This window comes from Carlito syrichta, unplaced genomic scaffold (assembly GCF_000164805.1).
Source record: "Carlito syrichta isolate Samal-C Ts95f unplaced genomic scaffold, Tarsius_syrichta-2.0.1 Scaffold308142, whole genome shotgun sequence".
In the NCBI taxonomy this organism is placed as follows: domain Eukaryota; kingdom Metazoa; phylum Chordata; class Mammalia; order Primates; family Tarsiidae; genus Carlito; species Carlito syrichta.
The window spans coordinates 623037-650830 of record NW_007252238.1 but is presented as its reverse complement, the minus strand read 5'-3'; the positions used below and the strand labels follow the sequence as shown (position 1 = coordinate 650830).

The window sequence follows — 27794 nt, the reverse complement described above, 5'->3', positions numbered from 1 at the left end:
AATTGGGTGCATGAAGTAAAGCTTGTGTACACTGAACTAAGAGAAATCAAGGGGTCAGGTGCAGAATTTTCTACTTGTAGCATTATGTTGGTGCTCTAAAAGTTTCAGATTTTGGAATATTTCAGATTTTAGGATTAGGGATATTCAAACTATTTCAGATTTTAGGATTAGGGATGTATAATAATAAGATTCTCTGATCAAAAAATGTCATCTCCTTCCCCAACCTTACTGGTGATTTCTGTAACACGATTTAGAAGATGTAATAATAGGTCAACAGGACCTAAAATAACACTGACATACTGGTACTGAGATCCTTGGGTTAACATCACAAACATTTCTCAGGCACTTCCTAGAACTCATACATATTTTCTTTTGTTATAGGGTTTCTTTTGAGAAAACGAGTAGCCAGTTGTTTAAATGCAGAGAAGACAGGCTATTTCTAAAGCTGTTTGCCAACTTGGTAGACTTTTAATAAACATTTTTGAATATGGATGAGAACACACCGTGGCCTCATGTTGTCAAAATGTTTCTATTAACTTCAAATTCTCCCTAACGCTCCACCCCTCCTGAAAAGGAACATTCTCCTCCCTATTTTTCAAAGCAAAAATAATGAACTATTCCAGCCTTTTCTCGTATAATCTTTTTCCAGCTAGGCAAAGAAGTTAAACAAAACACATTAGTTCTCTACTTCTTTGCGTTATCACTTTTTCCACTACATGGTGTGCTGTGAACTGCTGTTTTGGGAACCTGGGACGATGGTATGTCCTCTGCCTGATCCCCTGAAGACCCTAAATTAACCCGCATCGATGGAGGAGAAACTCTTGACCTTTTCTCCTTTAAGAGATTTTCTACTAGACTTTTCCCTTTTCTACTCCAAGCCTATTTGCCAATTAGTTGCACAACTTCAAAAAAAAAAAAAAAAAACAAAACCATTTTACCACACAGAACCTATGTTTTCTTATCAAAGAGCTCATGATCTTTTTGTACTGGTTCATTCTTAAAAACAATCTTAAAATTCTGTGATCCTTTGGTTCATCTATATGTAAGAAATAAAAAAAAGAATCATAGTTTTATTTTAACCTCTTTTACTTAATAGTCAATCATTTGCTGAAATAGAGGGACTTTATTTTTCCTTATGCCCTAGGTTTTTTTGAATTTACAATTTTTTTTAAAGTGTGAGGTATTAATATGATGTGGTTACTCTCTTTTTTTGTTTTGTTTTGCTTTTTGTTTTGTTTTGAGTTGGAGTCTCACTCTTGTCACCCAGGCTGGAGTGCAGTGGCACACTCACGGCCACCGTAGCCTCTACCTGCTGGGTGGCGATCCTTCCGCCTCAGCCTTCCAAGTAGCTGGAAATACAGACCCATACCACTGTGATTTTTTTTTTTTCTTTTTTAACTTTCAAATTTTTTTATTTTAAAATTGTGGGGTATAATAAACCACTGTGATTTATTGTAAAGACGAGGTCTCACCAAGTTGCCCAGGCTGGTCTCGAACCCCCGGGGCTCAGGCAATCCTCTCACCTCTGCCTCCCAAAGAGCTGAGATTATAGGCTGAGTCACTGCACCCAGCCTGGTTACTCTCTTTTTTCTACTTTGTATTATTATGCTCTTCATCAGCTATTTTAATGACTAATGAAAAATAAACTGTAACAAATATATGCCCATTACCTCAAAATTTCCACTATTTTTAAAAGTTGGGGGCCAGGTGCAGTGACTCATGCCTATAATACCAGCACTTTGGGAGGCCAAGCTGGGAGAACTGCTTGAGCCCAGGAGTTCGAGGTCAGCCTGGGCAACACAGTGAAGCCTCATCTCTATAAAAATAATTTTAAAACTAAGAAAATTAAAAAGAATTTTTTTAAAAAGTTGGTATTGTGGAGTACACACTGAATTAGGTGTCAGAAGACTCAAGTTCAAGTCCTAGCCATTTTTACTCTGTACCAAAGTCAGAGCATTCTCTGAGCATCAGTTTCTTGAGTTTAAACCAAACAAAAATGGAAGCCACGTTCTGTGCATTTACCCCAAGACGCTGCAATGCAAGATCACACAGCTAGAAATAAATGTTCACCACCTTTACAGATCAGCGCTTGCCAAGAAAACCGAAAGCATTTTTACTCACTTATTTGATTTCATCTGAACCACAGAAAGAGACAAAGGAAGGAGTGATGCTGAAATCAGCAGTTAAAACACCCCACACACTCAGCAAGAGTAGGGGATGCAAATTAACACGTGGGGAAAGTGGGCAATGAAAGAAAACGGAGACATCGAGTTTGGTGAAAAGAGAATTTAGCCAAGCAACAACACTACACCCACCGACTGTGGAGTGGAAATACATCCATTTATACATGGTAAGGCATTATACAAATGCTGCTGTGTTTTGTTTTTGAATTTTAAAACTTGGACCGTCATTTCTTCCTGCTTTTGTTCTTAATGGCATTACAGAATTTTATTCTGTTCTGTTTCTTTGTGCTCATATAATTTCTGGTGCTGGAATGATACAAACTTTAAAGGAGACTGTTCAAGTAGTTTTCCATAAAGAATGGAGCTTTTCTCCCCCAAGCCTGCATTATAGGAAATATATATAAACTGAGCAACATAATCCAGAAAGTTCCATTACGGATCAAGGTAAATACAATATGAAAATGTTTCTTATAAATCATACATTTCAAACTCAAGTAAGTCTGGGTCAGGCAATAATCTCATGGTTGTAACAAGCTGGGAGAGAAACGAAATCAGCAATGGGGGAGACAAGGAAAACCAGACAGCCCCATCCACTCTAGAGGGGAGGCGGCCATAATTCAACCCCAGCAGATGTTCCCCTGGTGAGAATACAGGCTCAGTCTGCAGGCTGCATTTTCTGATTTTTCTGGACTAGCTGAAAAATAAACAGTGACTTTTATACAGTGGTAACAATTTTTTTTCACTTTAACAGCATAAGTATGCCAAACATAATTTATGTGTATAAGTTAAATATGACTCATAGGAAGTCAGCTTGTAATCTGTTATAAAACTGCACTTGTTTAAAAAAAAAAAGTTAAAAAGAGCTACTACTTAAAGCGGCACCCGGGGTCAAATGAGGCATACATTGTATAAATGCTAGAGGAATTCACGAACCTAAGAACCACAATTCAAATAATCAGATCTTTAGAATACGATTAGAAGTAAAAATATATATAAAGGTATCATCACAAATCACTGGGTTATTAAAAAAAAAAAAAAGAAAGAAAAGATTATTCGACCAACAGTGCTGATATGATTGCTGAACGACAAAACAGAAAGAAAACTCAACCTCATATCAAAATTAATTCCAGATGGATTAAAAGAGTCCACAAGTCAAAAATGAAGCCACAGAAAAGAGCATATTTTCATTAGATCTCAAAATAGAGAAGACCTTCTAAGCAAAAAAGAAATGGGAAACATAAGAGCTTCTAGGTAACAAAAAGTACATGATCATGAAGCTACAATCAAAGACCAAGTGAGGGAATGAATTGCAACCAATATTGCAAGAACGTAAGTAAACATTCTTTTTTTTTATTTTTTTGAGTTGGAGTCTCACTCCATTGCCCAGGCTGGAGTTCAGTGGCACGCTCACGGCCACCCCAGCATCGACCTGCTGGACTCCGGTGATCCTTTCACCTCAGCCTTCCAAGTAGCTGGAACTAAAGGTGTGCACTACCATACCCGGCTAATTTTTTGATTTATTGCAGAGATGAAATATTGCCAAGTTGCCCAGGCTGGTCTCAAACCCGTGAGCTCAGGCAATCCCCTCACCTCGGCCTGCCAAAATGCTGGGATCACAGGCTTGAGCCACCGTGCCTGGCCAGTAAACATTCTTAACACACAAACATTCTTCAAGAAGCAACTTTCTGCTAAAAGCACACATTAATACTTCCCTTGAAAAACAGATAAAGAACACAAAGAATTCACAAACATTTGAACAAAACAGTGAACTGCCCATTTTTCTACAGGGGACTAGACTTTTTTCATTGTTTTATTTTGTTTTGGAAGGGGGATAACATTTCTCAAGTTTCTAGATAACTTTTTTTGAACTTTCTGTATTTTACAATTTTCTAGGATGAGGAAATTTAAAAGGTTTATTTTTGAAGTGTAAACATTAAGTGATGTTTAATATTTGACTTAATCCAGGGAAGAACTTAAATACGGCAGGGTCCTTGAATAATGTCGTTTCCTTATAGCATTGAGGAGGGGGAAAGAAATTGATTCCTGGCTACGGCCACTGCCCATATGGAGTTTCACGTTCTCCTTGTGTCTGTGTGGGTTTTCTCTGGGTGCTGATTTCCACCCAAATCCCAAAGATGTGCATGTCAGTGAGCTGGCGTGTCTACCTAGCCCCCGCCCAAGGAGTATGGGTGTGTGTGAGTCACCCTGTGATGGGATGGCACCTGTCCAAGGCTGGTGCCCACCTTGTGCCCTGAGCTGCTGGGATGGGCTCCAGTCACCCGCAACCCTAAACTGGAATAACTGGGTAAATAACTACCTTGATGTTTGTTTGTTTGTTTGTTTTGTTTAATCAGAGTCTCACTCTGTCATCTAGCCTGGCAGCCGTCCTGCAGTGGTACCATCATGGCTCACTGCAGTCTCAACTTCCTGGACTCAGGTGATCCTCCAGCCTTAACCTCCTATGTAGCTGGGACATGGGACAACAGGTGCACACCACTACACCTAGCTAATTGTTTGATTTTTTTTTTGGGTGGGGGGGATGAGGTCTCATGATGTTGCCCATGCTGGTCTCAAATTCCTAAGCCCAAGCAACCTTGTCACCTCAGCCTCCCAAAGTACTGAGATTAAAGGCATGAGCCACTGCACCCGGCCTCAACTGATAATTCTAGAAGTAGAAAAGGTTTTTAATTTGGCATTTGATTACTTTCTACTTCTGTGCTTCCCAAACAGTCAATAATAATTTTGACAAGCACATAGTCTTGTTCCTCTGATTAATCTGCTTACATGGGACTTTCAAAAGACCTTACTCTCTTAGGACAGAGAACTTTTTAAAAGTAGCATGAAACAGTTTTCATGTGGGGATTTAAAAAAAAAAAATTCTTAAAAGTTGCCCACATCAGAATTTGTAGACATCAGGGTCAACATAACAAGACCTCCTCTCTACAAAAAGAGAATCAAAATATTAGCAGGGCTTGGTGGCACAGGCCTGTAGTTCCAACTATGTGGAGGCTGAGGCTGGAGGATCACTTGAGCCCAGGAGTTAGAGGCTAGGATAAGCCATGATCATGCTACCACTGCATTCCAGCCTGGACAACAGAGTGCAACCCTGACTCAAAACAAAATAAAATTAGAATTATCAGTTGAACAGGTTATGTATTAGAGAACATACAATAAGTCAGTGTGTACGCTGGTAGAAAATAAAGCACAGTCTTCTCTCTCAAAGAGGTAACAACCTCATGAAAGAGACAGATTTTATATAGCTCTGTATAACCCAAACAGCCACCTTTCTACACAGTTTATCATCATGCACAAAACTACCAGGAAAAAGGGCTTCTTCCTACAACCCACAACGACTGGCTCCTCACAGGTAACACTGACAGGTGTGACAGCCAACACACATGTAGCCTTGAACCAGACTGTAGGATAAACCCTTCATAAGCCTGAAGCCCACCGAACGAGAAGGAATAAAGAAATGAGACTTCAGGATGGAGTTGGTCACTCAGTAGTTCAAGCATACACTAAACCACTGAAATTGTTTCTCCTTGTCAACGTGCAATTTATTTTGCAAGCTGCTTTGCAGGATACAGTCTAAACAAGTATAACATCAGAAGTTGGGAAAGTTTGGGGTGGGAGCAGGGAGGAGTCAACAGAAGGTTCAAGGGCAGAAACGTGTAACACTCAGGAGGGTGGATGGCCAATAATAAGAAAATAGATTGACTGACTGACTCATACTCATCTTTCATTTCTGTAATATAATCTTCACATATAACCTTATCATCCATTCGATTTATTTTTATTTTTATTTTTTATTTTTCTGAGTTGGCGTCTCACTCCATCACCCAGGCTGGAGTGCAGTGGCACACTCACAGTCACCACAGCCTCGACCTGCTGGGCTCCGGCGATCCTTCCGCCTCAGCCTTCCAAGTACCCGGAACTATCCGCCTCAGCCTTCCAAGTATCTGGAGCTACCATGCCTGGTTAATTTTTTTTATTTATTGTTGAGATGAGGTCTCACCAAGTGGCCCAGGCTGTTCTCGAACCTGTGGGCTCTGGAATCCCCTCAACTCGGGCTCCCAAAGTACAGGAATTACAGTAGTTATAGCTACTGATGTCCCAAAGTATATTTGTATCAAGGGATTTTTTTGTTTTTTTGAGATAGGGTCTCACTCTTTCACCCAGGCTGGAGTGCAGTGACAGGATCACAGCTCACCACAGACTCAAACTCCTGACTCAAGCAATCCTCCTGCATCAGCCTCCCAAGTAGCTGAGACTACAGGCGTGCACTATCACACCCAGCTAATTTTTCTATTTTTTGTAGTGACAGGGGTCTCATGTTGTTGCCCAGGCTGGTCTAGAACTCCTGGCCTCAAGCAATCCTCCTGTTTTAGCCTCCCAAAGTGCTGGGATTACAGATATGAGCCAAAACACCCAGCTTGTACCAAGGGATTTTTAACAATTTCTTTTAAGAAAATTAAAAAAAAAAAACAAAAAACAAACAAACAAAAAACCTCATATTCCCAGCCACATAGGGGAAAATAATACAAATATAAAAACCCTCTTTCCTACCTAAAATTGACATTACCTCTTTTTTCCTTGGACCAAGCCAAAAATGATCAACAACAACATGGAAATGCTACATTTTCTCCCTCAAGTGCACACATAAAATTCAGGAAAGACCAACGGAAACTATTTCTCTAGGATCATTTCAAAGCTCAGCTCACAAACTTTGGAAATTGTTAAACATATCCCAGGATCCTTGTGGCAAAACCACTGCATTATTCCTGGAAATCATGGCTTCATCCCAGGTCCCTGAGTGCCGCCGAGTCTGTGGTTCACTCATCTTGAATTCCCAGCACCACACTCCAATACAGTGCACAGTCCTACAACAATACTGGCACATAATAGAAGCTCAGTAAATTTTTGTTAAATTGAAGGAAATCACATCCCAGTAACTTACTATTCTCTTCCCCGTTTCAAAGGCATCATAGTGTAGCAGGGTCTCTAATCCTAAATCCTATTAGAAACCACACTCCTCCCTAACACTGAGAAGGAGTTCAGGGAAATAACTACACTCCCTATGGTGATAAGATCCTTCTAATCAGAGAAAATGTGTTGTTTGCTTAAAGATATTTTTAAAGTTCTATATGGAAAGGTGTAGCCAAAGAAGATGACTAGAGGTTTTACTACCCTGTCCAGGTGTTTTTGTTTTGTTTTCAATTCCACATCCCCCGAGGGGAAGAAGCACATTTAAAACATAAAACAACAGATGGTTCACTCCAGCATCTCTTGCAAAGCTGCCAAATGTGAATCAAGTGTACAATGAAGCAGCAGAGGCATGGCGCTTGCTGTTTACAAGTGTGCTCAAATTAGACACAAACCTTTACAGCTCCGAGTTGCTCTTTTCTGAATTTTTCCAAGGGTTTAATCAGGGTTTCAGTGACACTTAATGCCTAGAGAACAAGAGTGAGAACAAAAGAGAGGGGGATTAGGTCTCCGGAAGGGAAAAAAATTCGTATTTCATTCCCCTCTTCCACCCCACCCAGAACTAAAACGAACAACATATTTGACTGCTTTATCTCACTCTGCCAATGGGACAATTAAGTCATTTCTCAACTTATTAAAGCACTAGAACTCCATAAATATTTTCAGGGAAGAGGAGGCGGGGCAGTCTGCCAGGAAATGTGCAACACAGCCCAACACTCTTCTGCAAAACAGCAAGAGGGCTGTCTTGAAACAACAAAGGGGTCTATCACGTTCATTAACAGAACGCTTCTGTCTGAGGTTGTTTTTTTCCTCCCCCTCCTCGAAAATTTAAAATTCAATTACATTCCTTTATTGGTACTCAGACTACATTATGTAAAGAGGATTGTGGCTATGGTTCAAATACAACTGGTCTGCCCCTCATTACTGAAAATTCTGCATTAAGAATTTTAAGGTGTATTAGCCAAGTAGAATCCCTGGAGGTTCAGGAAAAAGGCAGAGCCAATGCTTGGGTGTGTTGGCAAACATGACATCAAAGAGGGTCAACGTGAAAGGAGGCGAACACACACAAATTCCAACCACAACCCCATTCATTTCTGATACTGGCTGATTTGGGGCTTTTCATTTTAAGCTACCAAATGCTGAAAATGCAGGAAAAAGGGACTATCCACCTAAGGAGAATATCCTTAATAACAATATGCTAGTGAGTACTGGTTTTCTCACTCTATGTTTCCAGGAGACCAGAAATATCCAAAATAGGAAAGTAAATCTCAAGACACTATTCAAGAATGTGCCATATCCTTTTCCCCCCCTTTCTTACAAAGAAGCCTAAAAATCCAAGCGTAAAATTACAGAAAAAAAAAAAAATAAGTGACTTGGAAAAGGAAAGGATTCTTAATTTAACCAAAGGCTCCTCAGTAATGTTTTATTATGTGATGAACTCTCCCAAGGAGACCATCCATACTGTCAGACAGGGAATGCTCAAAATAAGGGCCTACACCCACATTCAAGATGCCCAGAGTTTGAACTTTCCACCCCAGGCTTGCTCCTGGGGTCCACTCATTCCCACGTGGAGAATTTATTATTTGTGTATGAAAGAGCTGGGGCAACAGAAATACAAAAGAAAGAATTAGGAGCAAGGAGAAGGGATCATCTTCAAAATAGAGTCATTTTATCTTCTCTACATTTTAGACCATGTGACCCACAATAACGGCAAACTCAAGAGTTCTACATACCGAAGAACAGAGGAAGAATCCTGCCTAAGTAATACAGACTGCCCCCCTACCCCGTTTCATTTTGGAAAGCAAACACAAGCACTTCTGCCATACATTTTCAAGATGATCCAATTTACAAACAATATCTCATCCATTAATCTAAGGCACATGTATACGAACACCTGTGTCACACATCCTAAGCTTCCAGATCTGAATCTAGCCTACTAGCGTTCCTGAATAAAGCTCCATGTAATACCTCTTCCACACAGGATGGCATGCTCAAGAAAGGAGTCAGCAGCACATTATACGTGGGATCACAGTACCTAATAAATGTCAGGTTCACAGAAGACAGAAACAGGGAGTTAAAAACCACATGATTCTAACCCTGAATTGTACCCCATATCTTTAAAATTAAAAAAACCCACGGGAGTCTGAACCCAAGCTTGACCACCTTACAGCATTGCAATAAAAGTGCCAAATAAGACCAGGCGCAGTGGCTCATGCCTGTCATTTCAGCACTTTGGGAGGTGGAGGAGAGAGGATTGCCTAAGTCCAGGGGTTCGAGACCAGCCTGGGCAACATGGTGAGACCTTGTCTCTACAATAAATCAAAAAATTAGCTGGGCATGATGGCGCACACCTGTAGTTCCAGCTACTTAGAAGGTTGAGATGGAAGGATCAACCTGAGGCCAACAGATCAAGGATCCAGTGGCCATGAGCATACCACTGCACTCCAGCCTGGGCGACAGAGTGAGACTCCCAACTCAAAAAATAAAAAGTGCCAAATGAATACATCTTCATTCCAAGTAGCCAGCTTAATTAACTCTACATTTCACAGAACAAATGTCTGCCAAGTGACAGGGCAACAATTATGAACAAAACCAACACAGTCGTTGTCCTCGTGAAAATTACTGTGTAGTAGGGAAAACGAATACTGGATACATGAGCACCTAAAGAGATACATAATGAGAAATTCTAGTCATTCCTTCCAATGGGGATAAGCTAGGGCGAGGGCATGGTGAGGAATTCATTAGCAGAGGCATAAGGAGAAATGTGTTCAGGGAGAGCTTCATCAAAGACGTAACACTGAAGCTAAGACCTGTAGTGCAAAGAACAAGAGAAACTGTTTCCAGCCTGAGACCAGCAGAGGCGAGAAGGAGTTGAGTATCACAGGAAACGTCAAAAGGCCAGAATGATGGGGTGGACAGAAACAGTGAGTGGAAAGAGCTGAGTGATGGCAGGTCATCAGGGCACTGGGCCTCGTGGGGAAGGGTGATCATTTTATTTTGAGTACAGTGGAAAGCCATGAAGGGTTTTTAAGCACTGAGTTGACACAATGATCATCGTTATTATTATTATTTTGAGTCGGGGTCTCACTGTGTTGCCCAGGCTGGAGTGCAGCAGCATAATCACAGATCACTGCAGCCTCAATCTCCTGGGCTCAGACAATGCTTCCACCTCAGCCTCCCAAGCAGCTGGGACTACAGGTATGCACCACCACGCTTGGCTAGTTTTTTTGTTTTTTGTTTTCTGTAGGGACTAGGGCTCACTATATTGCCGAGGCTGGTCTTGAACTCCTGGGCTCAAGAATCCTCTAGCCTCAGTCCCCCAAAGTGCTGAGGTTACAGGCATGACTACCACACCCGGCCAAAAATGAAGAGACATAGATATATTTAAGAGATATTTGCAGGTGGAATCCAGGTAATGGGTGACAAACTGATAGTGGAAAAGGTAAGGATTTCCAAGATCACTCCCAGATTTCTGGCATGAACACGTGAAGAGATAAGAATACTATTAATTGAAACAGGAAAATCTTGAGGAAAAGCAGCTGGGGACATACACTAAGGGCTCATGATAAATTCAAGATGTTTAGAGATAACCAAGGTCTTAGTAAAACAGGTGGTCAGGGACACAGGTCCACAGCCTAGTAGAGAAATCTAGATCTGAGATAAAAATTTTGTAATCAGCAAGTCGATGGCATTTGAAGTCATCAAAGTAGATAAGTGGGATGTAGCAGAAAAAAGAAACTGTCGCAGACCAAGCAGTAAGTTCAGGAAACAGAAGATCAGAAGGAAAAGATGGTGGTAGAACTAGGAATAAGCTACTGGAGTGTTGGAAAAAAGAATAAAGGGGTTTAGCTGTGTGCGCTGCAGAGATGTCAGAGCGGGAACAAGACCTCAGCCACATTGATGGAAAGTGAGAGAAAGAGCGAGGCTAAAGTTCACTCATGACTGAAAGGTAAGCCTGTGGGGGACCAACCCTTCTCCAGAAGGATGACACCAAGGGCAGAAGAGAGAGAATGACTGATGAAAGGGAACACACAATGAAGTGAAGGCATATGAGAGGTCTCTTTTTTTCAAGATGGAAGATTGGTATTTAGGAGATAAGAACATGTCTAAATATCCATGTGAAGAATCCAGAAAAGATGGTTCAAAGTCTCTAACACAGAAGAAGATGGGATGCTGACCTTGGAGGACAGGCCTGTCATAGGAGTAAAGCTCCTTCTGCAGGCCGGGCTCAATGGCCCACGTCTGTAATCCCAGCACTTTGGGAGGCCAAGAAGGGGTACTGCTTAAGGCCAAGAGTTCGACAAAAGTGAGACGTCGTCTCTTATAAAAAAAAAAGAAACTAGCCAGAAATGGTAGCGGGTACCTGTAGTCCCAGCTTTGGGAGGCTGAGGCGGAAGGATCACCGGAGTCCAGGAGTTTGAGGCTGCAGTGAGCTATAATTGCCTCTGCCCTCTAGCCAGCCTGGGGGAACTCTGTCGCTTTAAAAAAAAAAAAAAAAAAAGCTCCTTCCTTGAAATAGAAAGTTGCGAGAAAGAGATGCCAATACAAATGGGTTTGTCATGACCAAAAGCTAAGGGAGATGCCGACCAGATGGTTATTTTTCAAGCACAAGACGAAGTCACTTACAGAGAATTTGGGCACAGGAAGAAGTCTGAATAAAGAGGAAAACAGATGGGGTAGAACACTTCCTAGAGAAACAGGAACACTCCTGGGCAGAGCTACAACCCTCTGAGACAGGTGAGTAGTTTATGAAGACATCTGTCTGCCTTATTGTGGGATTTTGTCCAGCAACGAAGGGAAAGGGTTTGGTTCATTCTGGGTGTTTCCAAGAGATGTAAACCCATTGGCACAACACCACGTGGTATGTGAAGTGTTGGCAAGCTGCACAGAGGAGAAAGCCCCCCGGTATGAGAAGACTTCCTGCAGAGGATCACACAGAGCCGAGCCTGAAACTAGGTGAGGGTTCTTAAGGCAAAGGATAAGAAAGAAAGGCCCTCTCTGCAGAGAGAGGAATACAGCAATTTCAGGGCATGGAACGACGAGCAACTCTGTCATTAAAGCAGACAAGAAAGTCAAAAGGCATCACAGATGAGGTCACAGATGCTAGATGGTCTCTCTGAGTCAATAGAATGGAATCTAGAAAATACTCAGAAAATGCTAGATGCAGGTATCCAGACCATGGACATACAAAGATCTTTTGAAATGAGAACTCTGTGAGATAGGGTGGCACACATCTGTAGTCCCAGCTACTCGGGAGTCTGAGAAGGGAGGATCATTTGAACCCAGGAGTTTGAGTCCAGCCTGGGCAACATAGCAAGACTCTCACCTCCTTAAAAAAAAAAAAAAAAAAAGACAGAAAAGAACCCCAAAACTCCATACTCTGCAGTAAAGAGCAATTTTAGGTCATTATATTTGTCCTTCATTTGGGGAATTTGATACAATAACCATCTGACCTCTGAGGGCTAACATTAGTACAGAAAAAGAATATAAGGATTTCTATTTTCTGCAGGTCAATAAGCAAATTTCCCAAACAAGAAGTAGTTGTGACACTCTATCCAACTGGTTAATTTAAAATATTTTGCTTAAAAAGATTTTAAAAGCTTAAATTCTGTTATAATTTTTCTTCTTTAGGAAAGGCTGGTGTTATATCTTCTGAACTGAACCTAAAAAATTATATTAAAGAACAAAATAATAGAGTAGCCACTGAATGTATCAGTAAGGCAAGGTCGGTCGAGCAACAAGAACTGTTTGCTTCTTTTTCTCAAAATAGATTGGAAGCACCATGGAATTTCTCAGTTCCTTCTGTAATTTCACAGAGGTATGATATAATATTTGTCAATCGTATTACTGAAGTTTTCTAATGCCAAACATGATTCTTCCTTGCCAGAGATAAATGAATACCAAATCCAGAACCGTGCCTAAAACTCTAAAAAGGCAATTAATGGTGATGACAGTTTTCTTAATTTCAAGGAGACAGCTGAAGTAACAATACTGAGGGAAGTTTTCAAATACTAACATATTAGAAATCAGTCAGATAATTAAGAGAGAGAATAAATATAGAATGTAGTTTTATAACCACACATATTAAGATTACATGACCCTATCTGTTCCCATAAAAAACCTGAACCAGCTACAAAAGTCACAAAATGCCTTCGCTAAAGAGTTTTGGAAGAGATTTTGGGTAGTCTTGCTCAGAACAAAAGGCAGCTACATGAATATAAAACATGCTGATTAATCAGTTGCTCTCTCCTTCGAGCAGGAGTTCGGCCAACTTTTCCCCAAAAGGCCAGGTGAGAAATAATTTAGACTCTGCAGCCCTGCAGTCTCAGTTGCAACAACTCAACTCCTCTTAGCACGAAAGCAGCCACAGACAGTGTATGAATGAGTGGGTGCAGGCATGTTCCAATAAAACTTTATTTACAAAAACAGGAGACAAGAAGGATTGGGCCCATGGGCCAAAGTTTGCCAAACCCTGCCTGAATCATCTTGAGTATCATGGCACACAATGTTCTACTCTACTCTTATCTTGTATATTTTTAAATATGCATTTGCCATAGTTGGTAGAAAGGTGACATGTTGGATAATTACTTGGATAAGAGAATCACAGTTCAAGTAGCTCTCAAGTTGAAAAGAGGAATTCAAAAAGTGGTGCCACAGATTTGCCTGCAATGAGAAATTCGCAGGATGCTGAAAAGCAATCGCTCAGGTATAAACCATGTCTTCAGGGCTAGTGTGGTGGCCTATAATCCCAGCACTTTGGGAGGCCAAAGCGGGAGGATTGCTTGAGCCTAGGAGTTCGAGACCAGCCTAGGCAACACTGTAAAACCTCATCTCTACAAAACACACACACACACACACACACACACACACACACACACACACACACACACAGTAACTGGTATGCCTATAGTCCCAGCTACTCAGAATGCTGAGCTGGAGGGATCACCTGAGCCACCAAAACGTCAAGGCTGCCATGAGTCACGATCGTGATCATGTCACTGCACTTCAGCCTGGACGACAGAATGAGACCCCGACTCACAAACCAAAGATGTCGTCAGGATAGTTTATGGGAATTTAGTAATGGGCTTAAGCCCCTAGAATTTTAATTAGCTGAAAGTTCAGCATGATCCAAAGAAGCCTCAAATTGACCCAGACAATAATGAACGCATACACAGATCACACCCATTGCTCGAATCCAAACAAGTTCACCACTCAACTGCATCCCATCTGATCAGAACTCATCTCAACATTTTGGTTACTACATTCTAAGAGAGACACTTCTAACTGGGGTAAAGCAGAAATGGAACAAGCATGTTAAAAAAAAAAAAAAAGGTTGAGGGGGAAGAAAGAATAAAACCCTTGTCTAATGGAAGTGAGAAGAAGAGAACATTTAATGGGACCACAAAAGCTGTCTTTAAATATTAAAATGGATACTGGGTGAGAGAAGAAAAACATCACTCTGATTTGCTCAAAGAGAGCAAAGCCAGGTTTTGTGGATAGAAGCTGCAAAGTGGTATATGTGGGCTTGTTATCAAAAGGACTCATGGTTAGGTGCAGTGGCTGCCGCCTATAATCCTAGCACTTTGGGAGGTTTGCTTGAGGCCAGGAGTTCAAGACCAACCTGGGCAATAAAGCGAGACTCCATCTTTATTTTTTTTTTTTTTAATTTTCGTCTAATTGTATACACTTTTTTTTTAATTTTTGAGTTGGAGTCTCACTCTAGCCAAAGCTGGAGAGCAGTGGCACACTCAACACCACTCAGCGATCCTTCCGCCTCAGCCTTCCAAGTAGCTGGAACTACAGGCATACGCCACCACATCCGGCTAATTTTTTGATTTATTGTAGAGTTGAGGTCTCGCCCAGTTGCCAGGCTGGTGTCGAACTCATGGGCTCAAGCAATCCTCTCACCTCAGTCTCCCCCAAAGTGCTGGGATTATAGGCATGAACCACCACGCCCAGCCTGAGACTCCATCTTCAAAAAAAGAGAGAGAGAGAAACTCAGATGAACTACAATGTTTGTCTAGTGAGGTAGTGACCTTTAGCTCCTTCCATATAAACAAGCAGAGGTTAGGTGACCAATGTCCAGGAATACTCTTGTGGGCATTCCTGCACTGGAGAAAGCAGCCAAGGAGACCACTGAGGTCCTAGCCTACCCCTATGATCCTGCGATTCTCAATGAGTCAGAAGAAGCAGAAGGGCAAACTCCACTTCCATGTTGCTTTATCATGCTATGATGGCAAATTACAGAATTCACCAGAACTCCACAACTCAAAGTAAAAGAACAAGATCATCCTATAACAGTGTGGGGGCCGAGCTCCATGGCTCACACCTTTAATCCCAGCACTTTGAGAGGCCAAGGTGGGAAGACTGCTTGAGCCCAGAGTTCGAGATCAGCCTGGGTAACATAGCGAGACCTTGTTTCTACAAAAAATAAAAAAATTAGCTAGCCATGGTGGCGTATACCTGCAGTACAAGCTACTTGGGAGGCTGAGGCGGGAGGATCACCTAACCCCAAGAGTTCGCAGCCACAGTGAGCTGTGATCATGCCACTGCACTCCAGCCTGGGTGACAGAGTGAGACCCTGACTCAAGAAAAAAAAATAAAAAAGAAAGAAAGAAAAGAATGTGGGGAATTAAATGGTTTCTCACAACTACTCAAGCCTGAAATCCTTTTTCATTAGACATTTGGATTAAGGATCTTAAATGTCTACAAAGGAAAGAAAGTTCAGATGTTATCTTAGCCTACTTCTATGGTTCAAGCTAGAGCTAAGAAGTGTGGTGACAGAAACAACATACCTGCAGAGAATCTCAGGCACTGCTGTGGGAGAAACGACTACAGAACTTTAAATCCTCCAATATTGGGGACCAAAGGCTACATTCTGATGTTGTAAATTTTAAAGAGATAAGGACTTAGGCTAGAATCCCATACTTAGTCAACAGGCAACAAAGACACACCTGCATCTTATCTTTAAAAACAACTTTTATTTTATATATTAAAATTTTATTTTAATTTTTTTATTTTAAAGATGTAGTGTACAATTCAGGGTTAGGTATACAAATGTTCATTATGCAGGTACCCTTGTTGATGAGGTGTGCCGTTCCCCGCCTCCCCCCACCCCCGCCAACCCCGGCAGATTCCGACTACTGCCAATCCCATCCCTGCCCTCCCCTGGCAGTTTCTCACTACTGCCAATTCCTTTCTTATAGCATTATGATAATTGTTCAGGGTCCGTTTATGAGTGAGAACATGCGACACTTTGTTTCTGTGATGGATCACTCAGTATTATAGACTCTTAAGTCCACCCAAGTTGCTGCGAAGTTCTTAATTTGTAAAGCCTCAGTCTAGGTATAACAGTGAATAAGTCAGTACAAGCACTAAATCACGCCTTTCTAATCACTTGCTACTAACAAGGATAGACTGAGTATAGTAAAACAGAAGGAATTATGTCCATTCCCCACAGCCCTCATTATTTGGATTCCAAGTGTTTTGGGCCCCAGAGGAATGCATAATCTGAGAGCAAAGGAGAATTTCCACTATTTTCTCCCATGACCTTCCAGATACTTCCCATTTCATTAGACTGCAGAGAAAACTCTACTTTCCAATTCCAAAGTCAAGAATAGCAGCAAATAAATCATTCAGCAAAGATACAGTCCCTATTTTTCCTTGAAACAGAACCTTGAGAAAAGATGCCAAGGACTTATCAAATGTATCTGAACATATGGAATAGTTTTCATAAAGGAGACTCAGAAAAATAAGAGACTCCCCTTATATGAGAATTTTTAGAGTCTTCTCAAGGAGTGCATGTCCCATAATTTTGATCAACAAAGAGCTGTTTGAGAAATCTTACCCTGAAAACAGCCCCAATCACATCCAGTTTCAGATACTTGACGATCTCAAACAGAGACTGGGTTATAAAAACAAAGAGGAAACTAAGAAATTTAAGAGATGTGACTATCATTCTGGAGATGACCTCAAAATTATGTATTCAGTATTTCTATGCAGATCACTTTCAAAGGAACAAGTCAGTGGTTACATTAACAAAATCATGAATATAACGCCCACGCCGGTAATCCCAACACTTTGGTGAAAGGATTGTCTGAGCCCAGGGTTTGAGACTAGCCTGGGCAATTTGGTGAGACCTCGTCTATAATATATAGTCAAGTGTGGTGGTGTGCACCTGTAGTTCCAGCTACTTGGAAGGCTGAGGCATAAGGATCACCTGAGCCCAGTAGATGGAGGCTGCAATGGCTATGAGTGTGTCACTGGGCGACAGTGAGATTCTGACTCAAAAAAAGAAAAAGAAAATCATGAAAACACATCTCAGTGATAAGTTTTTATTTATTTTGTTTTTGTTTTTCAGAGACCTGATCTGACTCTGTCATCCAAGCTGGAGTGCAGTGAAATAACCACTACAGCCTCAAGCTCCAGGGCTCAAACGATCTTCCTTGCCTCAGCTTCCTGAGTAGCTAGGACACAGCATGTACCACCACACCAGGCTGGTTTGTTTGTTTGTTTTAAAATTTTTTAGAGACAGAGCCTTGCTATGTTGCTCAGGCTGGTCTTGAACTCCTGGCCTCAAGAGAGCCTCCTGCCTCAGCCCAACCTTCGGAGTACCTGGGATTACAGGCACAAGTCACCATGCATGGCTCAGGGATAAGCTTTCAAAAGAGACTGTCCAAACGGGCTGCTAATAAGTACTTGTGGCTTGAAATAATTTCCAGTGAAAGCATCAGGAAAAAATTTTAAAAAATGCTCTGTCTCAAAGAACTCAGATAGACTGAGAAGAACAATGCTCTGGAAAACAGTGCAGAAAAATCCAGAATGTGTCTGTGATGAACATACTAACATCTAATGTGTCAAGAACTGAGATAATTTTAAGAAATGAGTGAATATATTTATAAAGCATATGCTGATTCTGCATATTATTTAATTTAAAAATATGAACACAGTTAATCAACTAGTAATGAAAGTAGACATCCAATTATCGAGCAGACATACATATGAACACACTTAAATTGTCTTAAAAACATGTGTCATCTTCTCCTGGGACAATGGCATCTTATAATCAGGCACATACATTACATATAGGGAGGGGATCTGTCCTTTTTGGTAACCCAGCATAGAAACCCCTTCCTGTGTTTGAGAAATTCTCCCACTTAATAAGGCAGAGCCACCAAGCACAGTAGCTCCCACCTATAATCCCAGCACTTTGGGAAGCGGAGGCTAGAGGATTGCCTGAGTCCAGGGGTTCAAGATCAGCCTGGGCAACATGGCAAGACCTTGTCTCTACATTAAATTTTTTTTAAAATAGCCAGGTATGCTGGCACATACCTGTGGTTCCAGCTACTTGAAAGGCTGAGGCAGAAGGAATGTCTGAGCCCAGCAGGTTGAGGTTGCAGAGGCTGTGAGCGTGCCACTGCACTCCAGCTGGGTGACACAGTAAGATTCCTACTTAAATAAATAAATAAATAAGGCAGAGACCACCTCCCACAATAAAAGCTACAAATGACAGACACTGGCTTTCCCAGCCACCTTGCAGTAGGTAACAGCACACAGAAAGAGTTCTAGGAATCAGATGCTTCTACCATAGACTTTGATTTGGAAGTTAGTGCTTAAAAAAAACAGTAACTAGAGATTCTCGCGAGGTGATAGCAACTACTCCAATTTGCAAAAGCAGCAGTTCTACCAACAACCACAGGGGCAGTGGTGTTGTTAGCATAAACTGTGATGTCCACACCCATGTCAACAGTGGTGTCTTCTCCAAGTCCAGCGCTGTGGTGACTTGGGCATCATTCCTGATTCCCCAAATCTTTAAATACACTGTAAAGGCTCAGCACTTTGGGAGGCTAAGGTGAATAGATTGCCTGTGCCCGCAGGTTCAAGACCAGTCCAGGCAACTTGGCAAGACCTCGTCTCTACAATAAATCAAGAATTTAGCCAGGCATGATACAGGCCTGTAGTTCCAGCTTCTTGGAAGGTTGAGGCAAAAGGATTGCCGGAGCCCAGCAGGTCAAGGCCGCGGTAGCCTTGAGCATGCCACTGCACTCCAGTCTGGGCAATGGAGTAAGACTCTAACTCAAAAAAAACAAAAGCAAAAGCAAAACACTGTAAGACACCTAATGTTCTTTAATAAATTCCCTTTATGTTTCAGAATAGCTAGAACCTGCAACTGAGAATCCAGTCTAATAAAGGATTAACTTTATTAAAAATTTCAGAACCTTGACCAGGTGAGGTGGCTCATACCTGTAATCCTAGCACTTTGGGAGTCTGAGGCGGGAGAATCTCTTGAGCCCATTAGTTCAAGACCAGCCTGGGCAATACAGCGAGATCTCATCTCTACAAAAAATAAGCAAATAAAAAATTGCCGGGTATGGGTGGCTCATGCCTATAGTCCCAGCTACTCAGGAAGCTGAAGAAGAAGAACTGCTTGAGCCCTGCGGGTTGAGGCTACAATAAGCTGGGCTCATGCTTATTGCTCTTCCCCTGGGCAACAAAGTGAGACCCCCATCTCAAAAAAAAATTTTTTTTCATGATCTTATACATAATCTTATCAAATGTTTCTGCACTATTCTTCTCAATACACCTACACAAGTTTTCTCCCCTAATTAAACCAACTCACTATTAATTAACCACACCCTCTTTCTCCACACTCAGCCACTGGCATCTCTTTCTCCAACTAGCTAGTTTTCCTTGTCCCACCTATCAAGGTTCAAGTTTTCACAGAAAGAGAATAGCCATCAGAGTCCTCCCACTTTTTTTCACTAGCTGAAAGAGTAAAACAACAGAGAGTCAAAGACCCTAATGTTGACAAAAATTGAAAAAGTTTCCCAACCAATTTTGCTGGCAGCGAAAAATAAGAGGCAACATGTGCTTATTTTGGCTCTGACCTGAGTAGTTCTATTTTTAGACTCCACCAAAAAAAAAAAAACCCAACAATTTCCTTTTGTTATCTGAATATCCTCAGCTATAAAAAAATAATAATAATACTTTCTCCCTACCTACTTAACACAATTAAGTAAAAAAGGAAGGGGGTCTCATATTTGAAGTATTTTCACTTCCAAACAAATCCCTGTCTGATATTTTATTTTTAAGCACAGCCCACACTAATCTAATCCTCCTGGTACGAAAAAAAATGTGAAAACTAAATTAAACTTTATGGTGGTAATAGTTCAAACTCACTAGCTAAGAACTAGTGAGATTTTAATGAACCCACACACAAAGTTCTCTAAACTGGGACATAGGTGCTGAGGTACTATAAATTAACTCTACAGGGTTTAAACTTGAAAACTGGGAGCCAATTAATACAGACATGGTTCTTTTTTTTTCTTTTTTTTTGAGTTGGAGTCTCTCTCTTGTCACCCAGGCTGGAGTGCAGTGGCACACTCATGGCCACCACAGCCTCGACCTGATGGACTCAGAAGATCCTTCCACTTCAGCCTTCCAAGTAGCTGGAACTACAGGTACACGCTACCATGCCCGGCTAATTTTTTGATTTATTATAGAGATGAGGTCTTGCCACATTGCCCAGGGTAGTCTCAAACCTGTGAGCTCAGACAATCCTCTCGCCTCAGCCTGTAATTCCAGGCTCAGCCAACTAGTGAGATTTTAATGAACCCATACACAAAGCTCTAACTGGGACATAGGTGCTGAGGTACTATAAATCAACTCTACAGGGTTTAAACTTGAAAACTGGGATCCAATTAAGACAGAAATGGTTCTTGAATGTCTAATTCTTTCAGACCACAGTGGTCTCACTTAATAGCCTAGGAGCCATAATTTATTAAATATGTATCCCAAATTCACTACTTCAATTACTACATTTCTGCTTTCATTCCGATAACCCAAAAATAAAAATAAAAAGTCCCCAATAAGAATCCCCAACTTTCAGTCCTAAACCCTACATAGCTAGAAACCCAAGAAAACAAGAAAACTAAAGCTGAAGTTTTGACAATTTCTGGTCCCTAACTTAATTCCTAGTGACATCTCGTCACTCTCAAAAAAAAAAAAAAAAAAAATTAGGTCAATGTATCACCAAAGTTTAAGGTTCTCTTAATATCTATCTTCTATGAACAAAGTATCTTAGGGTCTGTCTTGCTCAAATCTCAAAAAAGCTGGCATTAATTTTTAAGGACATTAATTGAAAGAAGAAAGTAGTAACTCTACTCAGATTACTTAAATCAAATAGACTCTACCAGTAAATATTTGTTTTCAATTATACTTAGAAAAAAATCAGAATTATAAAGCAAAACCCGCTGGGGGTATAAGGAAAGAGTTTGCCTAATAAGGATGTGCAGACATTCAACCTTGATCTCTTCCTCTGTGCTTCAGGAACAATAAAGACCTAGATTCTATTTTTTAAAACAAAATAAATACTTGGGCAGAACATTATGAGAGGGAATAAAAAGCCCACAGAAGTGAAAGTATCAGGAGGCAGAATTTGAATTTTTTTTAGTTTTACTTTTTTTTTTTTTTGTAGAGACGAGATCTCACTATGTTGCACAGGCTAGTCTCTAACTCCTGAGTTTAAGCAATCCTCCTGTCTCAGTCTCCCAAAGTACTTGGGATTTTAAATGCAGGAGCTACCATATCCAGCCTCTTTAAGTAAGAGAAAATTGTTTAAAAGTGAATAGATAGAAATAGAACCTCATGCATAACAAGGCAATTAAACTGCTGAATCAAGAAAATAAAGGAAAAAATGTGGGAGAAAGAAGAAACATTCAGAAAAGAAAACCTTTGACCAATGACACCAAGTTTCGGTTTCCGGCCTGTCTGTGACGCACGGCTAAGAGAAAAACATGGTGGCCTATAGAAAAAAGGAGGGTGGGTGGCTGAAAGCCTCCTGCTAACTGGATCTCTGGTAGGTAGCCACCAGCTGAGTGCCTCACTCTGGACAACTGGCCTAATTCCTCACCATATCCCCAGGTTCTAGAATACTGCGCATCTCATACGAGGCACTCAAAAATATTTGCTTTATAAACAAAGTAGGATTCTCCTATAAAGGTAGATAATGTAAAGAATAGAATTTCTATATAAATGTAACCTTTCCTGATGATGAGGATAATGGCAACTGATAAATAACAGTGCTAAGTACCGTGTACACATTAGCTCTTATTCAAAACAGTCTCTTTTTTGTGTAAGTCTGGGTCTCCTAAGAAGCAGACTCCAAGAAAGGATCAGAAGTACAAGAAATTTATTATGGGAAACATCTGTGAGAGATAATGCGGAGGGGCCAGGAGAGACTAGAAGAGCTGTCAGACAACAATGCAGGTCTGACCCAGAGGAAGGAGACAGGGAAGGAAGAAGGGCTGAGTAAACACGTGATAGGCTGCGATACAGTTCTGCGGAAAGTTCGACAGGGCTTCCCATCACAGAACTCAGTGTCTCCCAGGAATGAGCCTGCTCTAGTATCTCTGTCATGCTCAGTGCTATGGTTTGAATGTCCCCTCCAAAACTTGGGTTGAATCTTGATCCCATATGTGGCAGTTTTGAGAGATGATTGGGTCATGAAGGCATTGAACTCATTAAATGATTCATCTAATCATGAATTAATAATAGATTCATGAATTAATAGGTTATCACAGCAGTAAGACTGGTGGCTTATACAAAGAGAGACCTGAACTAGCACAAACGCCCCCCACCCCCACCCCCACCATGTGATGTCCTGTGCTACCTCAGGATTCTGCAGAGTCTCTAACAGCAAGAAGGCCCTCACAAGATTGCAGCCCCATCAACTTGGACTTCTGAGTCTCCATAACAGCAAGAAACAAATTCCTTTTCTTTATAAATCACTCAGTTTTGAGTATTCTAGACAAGCAACAGAAAACAAACTAAGACAGGCAGAATGCAGGAGTCATGGTTCCCAGACTAACTCAATGATAGGACTTTAGGGCAGCTGGGCCTGTCATCAATTACGCTCCCTCTATCCGAGAGGTGCCTCATAGCTGCCACAGCTTACAGAGTCCATATTTTTCCACTACATTGTTATGGCCATTACTGTTTCCTTGAACCTCTAACCAATCCCCACAATGAAATAATACTGTATTTCATTGAATCTAACATGCCCACTGTAAAACACTCCATTATTTTATGTCCTACCAAGAAAAAAAAAATGATGCTAACTAAATCTTGATATAATAGTTTAACATTTAGAAGTTTCACATTTATTGAAAAAGCTCTTTGAAAGATACATTTTAACATGCATCCCTCTTGTTCATACATTAAAAATATGCACATTACATTTATTAGGATCTGTCTAAAACTTCTTCAGAGTCCAAGTCTCCTGAATCACTTTTCATCTCGTTTACTAAAATCTGGTTTCCCCACAATATCTTTTTCCTCTGTGCCATTGAGACTATTGGGAATGAATCATTTCCTCAAGAGGTGCTCCACTCTTGCAACTGGGATTTTCTTTCAAGATGATGATATCCACTCTGTAGATACCGATAATGGCACATCCTTGACCTAACTAGAAGGTCTCAAAGGATGGTTTTCAAACAGCCACCGAGATTCATTTTTCTTCCTTAAGTGGACCTTAAATAGTTTGTTGACTGAAATATGGAGGAGCTGCAGCTGTCCTACCGGGCTGGAGAAACAGCAACCACAGTCATGTCTCTCCATGACTGCTGCCTAGTGAACAGCAACTTTAAGATGCACATTCATTCACAGCAGCTTGGATGGACTTATAATACTGAGTGATCTATCACAGAAACAAAGAACCGAGTGTCACATGTTCTCACTCATAAGTGGACCTTGAACAACTATCGTAATAGTATAAGAATGGGATTGGTAGTAGTGGGAAACCGCCAGGGGAGGGTGGGGGCGGGATTGGCAGTAGTGGGAAACTGCCAGGGGATGGGGGGGGCACACCTCATCAAGGGTACCTGCATAATGAACATTTGTATACCTATCCCTGAATTGTACCCCACATATTTAAAATTTAAAAAATTTTTTTTTAAAAGATGCACGCCGAGCTCGGTAGCTCAGCCTGTAATCCCGCGCCTTTGCGAGGCCGAGGTGAGTGGACTGCCTGAGCTCGGGGGTTCGAGACCCGCCTGGGCAGCGAGACCTCATCTCTACAATAAATAAAAAAATCAGCCGGGCGTGGCAGCGCGTGCCTGTAATTCCGGCTACTCGGAAGGCTGAGGCGGAAGGGTCGCCAGAGCCCAACAGGTCGAGGCTGCAGTGGCGGGAAGCAGCCACTGCACTCCAGTCTGGGCGACAGAGTGAGACTCCAACTCAAAAACAAAAAAAAAAAGATGCACAGTCCACTAATGTTCAAAAGTGGAAGGAAATAATTAGTCTTACAAAGAGAAAAAGACAAAGTAAAATGTCTTTGGGGCCAGAAAATAAGATAGATTCTCTTTTCATCTCTGTCACCAACCTCTTTAGTGATGTGGACCAAGACACTCCATCTCAATGAGTTCCAATTTCCTCAACTTTTTTCAAATAAAGTGGTCAAATATAAGTTTCCCTAAGTTCTCTCTCAGCTCTGTGTTTTAAGAGCCAAGACTCTACCATTGAGTACTTCAGGATAAGGCCTAAAGAGTGATCTCAGGTACTCTGGTTCATACCAAAATATTTTCTGCATGAAACAGTACATTCAGCTAAACAAATTCCTCATAACGAAACCACTCCTCTGAATTAGCCAATTAAATGAATGAGCTGGTTACATTCTGGTGTCTTTTGGGTGTGTGTGTGTGTGTGTGTGTGTGTGTGTGTGTGTTGACGCAGGGAGGGGAAGAAGAGTCCAGTCAGAGCTAGCTGACTCCTCAGAAGCAGAGAATACGCCCAAGGATATGAAATTCAGGAAATGGAAGTTTCAATAGGGAAGTAGAATCTGATGATACCCAGGCCGAGAGGCCACAGATGATGATGAGTCACAAAGAGGGAGGCCACTGAGTCACGGGGCAAGACCTCGCAGGGAAATGGATCCAGGAAGGAGAAGAGGCCTCCTGCCTGAGACAGTCCTTGCTCATTTCAGAATCCTGATTTGAGTTAGTTCTGACTGTAGTCTCTGTACGATTCTGGGTCAATAAAATTAAACTCTCAAAAGGTGCATTCCTGAAAAGCAGGTTTCACAATAATGTCCGTATCTGACTGAATGATGACGGGTTTACAGGAAGAAAAAGATGAAGTATTGGAAAAAACAATGCTGTCAAATTGTAAAGGTCAGTTCCAAGAAGAAAAAGTCCTCATAAAATTAGGTCACTGACAACTTTTAAAACCAACTGAGAAATGCTTTCATGAATAAGTTCAAGATGAATTTTCCCCCATTCTGAACATGTTTGTCAACAGAAATCCATATAAAGATGTGTCACTTTTTCTGAAAAAAGAATAGATTACAACAGGTATGATATATCATTATAACTGTGATAAGATGAAACTAAGGGCATAAACTTTCCATCTAATGTCTTAGTACTTATCATGCAGGAACTCACAAGCAGTATTAAACACAAATTAAGTAACAGTGAATTCCTAGCACCAGAAACCTGTTCCATGAAAACAAACAAGATATAGTCTCAACCCCTTTGGAAACAACAAGTAAAAGCTCATCTCTACAATAAATCAAAAATCAGCCGGGTGTGGTAACGCGTGTCTGTAATTCTGGCTACTCGGAAGGCTGAGGCGGAAGGATCGCCGGAGCCCGGCAGGTCGAGGCTGCACTGGCTGGGAGCGGCCACTGCACTCCAGTCTGGGCGACTGAGTGAGACTCCAACTCAAAAAAAAAAAAAAAAAGCTCAGGCTTTCAATGACTGTTTTAGCCTCCTGGCAGACACAAAATCATCAAAAAACATTTATAGTGGATCCAACTTTCAGACAGACCTAGCTCAAAGGTAAGATTCACCAGGTGAGATTTTACCAACGCCCGAGGTCAGGGGTTCTCAGGTTCACCTAACAGCTTATCAAAACACAGACTGATGGAACTCACCTCAGGGTTTCTGATTCAGTAGGTCTGGGGCAAGGCCTGAGAATCTGCATTTCTAGCATATTGTCAAGCGATGTTTGATGCTGTTGGACCAAGAACCATACTTTGAGAACAACTGCCCTAGAACATACTATAGAAAGACTATCACAAAACTCTCCCAAAAGGTAACACCGATTTAATTCATTCAACCAATACGCATTACGTTAGTAATATTGTGAAACACTTTTCAAAAAAAAAAGAATAATAGTCTGGAACAAAAATCAGCTCACCTAAAGTCCAAAAAATTAAGGAAGAGATCTGAGACAACGAAAGAATGATGAAAAAAGAGTGAAGCAAAGCAGACCAGGGTTGAGAATGCAAGCATGATATCTCACCTGGGACCATCTAAACTATTAACAAAAGCCTTTGGTACTCAGAAGCTCAGGGCAAGTCACCCAGTAGGTGTTCCCTGAGTGGGTGCTGCCTTCACCCTCATGTCAAGGGTGAAGTCTGTGGTAGAGAAAAATGGGGGGACAAAAGGAAAAAAGAAAAGAGTCTTCAAAGCCTAAGAGCCTATGTATGCAAGAGGTCATCTTACCCAAATCGGGAAAGGGAGCCAGCTAGTGGACAAGACTCCTCCCCATCTGCCGGGAAGCCCCACCTGCCCCCTCACCCTGGGGATGAGAGGAACACCTGCTCAGCTCCATCTTGGGCACTGTCTGTGAACCATCTGGAAAGTTCTACCTTCACTATCCTGGCACCCTCTTCTTCCCTGCAGCTTTCTTGAATCTCTGGGCCTTACACAACTGCCCAAATTTGCCAGGATCCTGGCAAATCCTTTTTAGGATAGGGACAAGAACGAAATAAGCTGATCAAAGGATGAGCATAGAGAAGCAAACGCAATACGAAGGGCTTTTAAAAGAACATCACAAACACTACAGCACTATTTTAAAAGTCCTTAGATTCCTGGACAGCTGCCCACCTCCGATAAGTACAACATGTCCTGCCATGCCAGAGAGAACATCTCCGGAATCCTGGCAGCAAGACACCACGTAGCACTTTCCTCCGAGAACACACACAGAAGTGAGTGCGGCACTTCTGGCCATTAACTGGATCCTATCCGGCTCCCCAGTTTGATTTATTCTCATTCCCAGTCAAGGTTGGCAACATGATCAGTAAATACTACTCACGTGAAAACACCACCGTGCAAGGACAATGTTGACTTTTATTTTTTCTTTTCATTTTAAAGATGTGAGGTACAATTCAGGATTAGGTGTACAAGGAGACATTGTACAGCTAAGGTTGGGGTCTCCCTTTGGCTCCTATTTTGCCTGGTTTGAGATCACGCACCCTTATAATGTCGTTCCCCACACCCCCGCAGTATCCCGCTACTGCCAATCCCTTTCTTATAGTAATGTTGACTTTTTAAAGGGCTAGGCACATAGACATTGGACTTGTGTGTGTCAGGTGGTGAGGGAACGCTGACTTTTTTTCTCAGGCTGGTGACCTTTCTTCTTCTTTCAGTCAGTTCATTTTAATAGCAACAGAGCTGGACACTGTGAGGAAAGGGGAGGGATATGCAAACATATCCTTTCCCCTTTTTAAAATTCAACCAGTTTTCCCCTCAAGGAAAAAACAAGTGCTTCGATTCATTTTTTCATATATGACTGTCTCATCCTTCAACTCAGCTCAGGAATCACCTCTTTTTTTTTTTTTTTTTTTTT

At 41.4% G+C, this 27794-nt stretch overlaps 1 protein-coding gene across 3 annotated transcripts in view; it reads right to left on the bottom strand.

The window, feature by feature from the left end:
• ARHGAP10 (Rho GTPase activating protein 10) overlaps positions 1-27794 on the bottom strand; it is a 345093-nt gene that overhangs the window by 217877 nt on the left and 99422 nt on the right. For all 3 annotated transcript variants that reach the window (XM_008065053.2, XM_008065054.2, XM_008065055.2), the window contains exon 4: positions 7562-7633. In XM_008065053.2, the coding sequence (XP_008063244.1) occupies positions 7562-7633 (72 nt within the window). The remainder of the gene's footprint in view (positions 1-7561; positions 7634-27794) is intronic.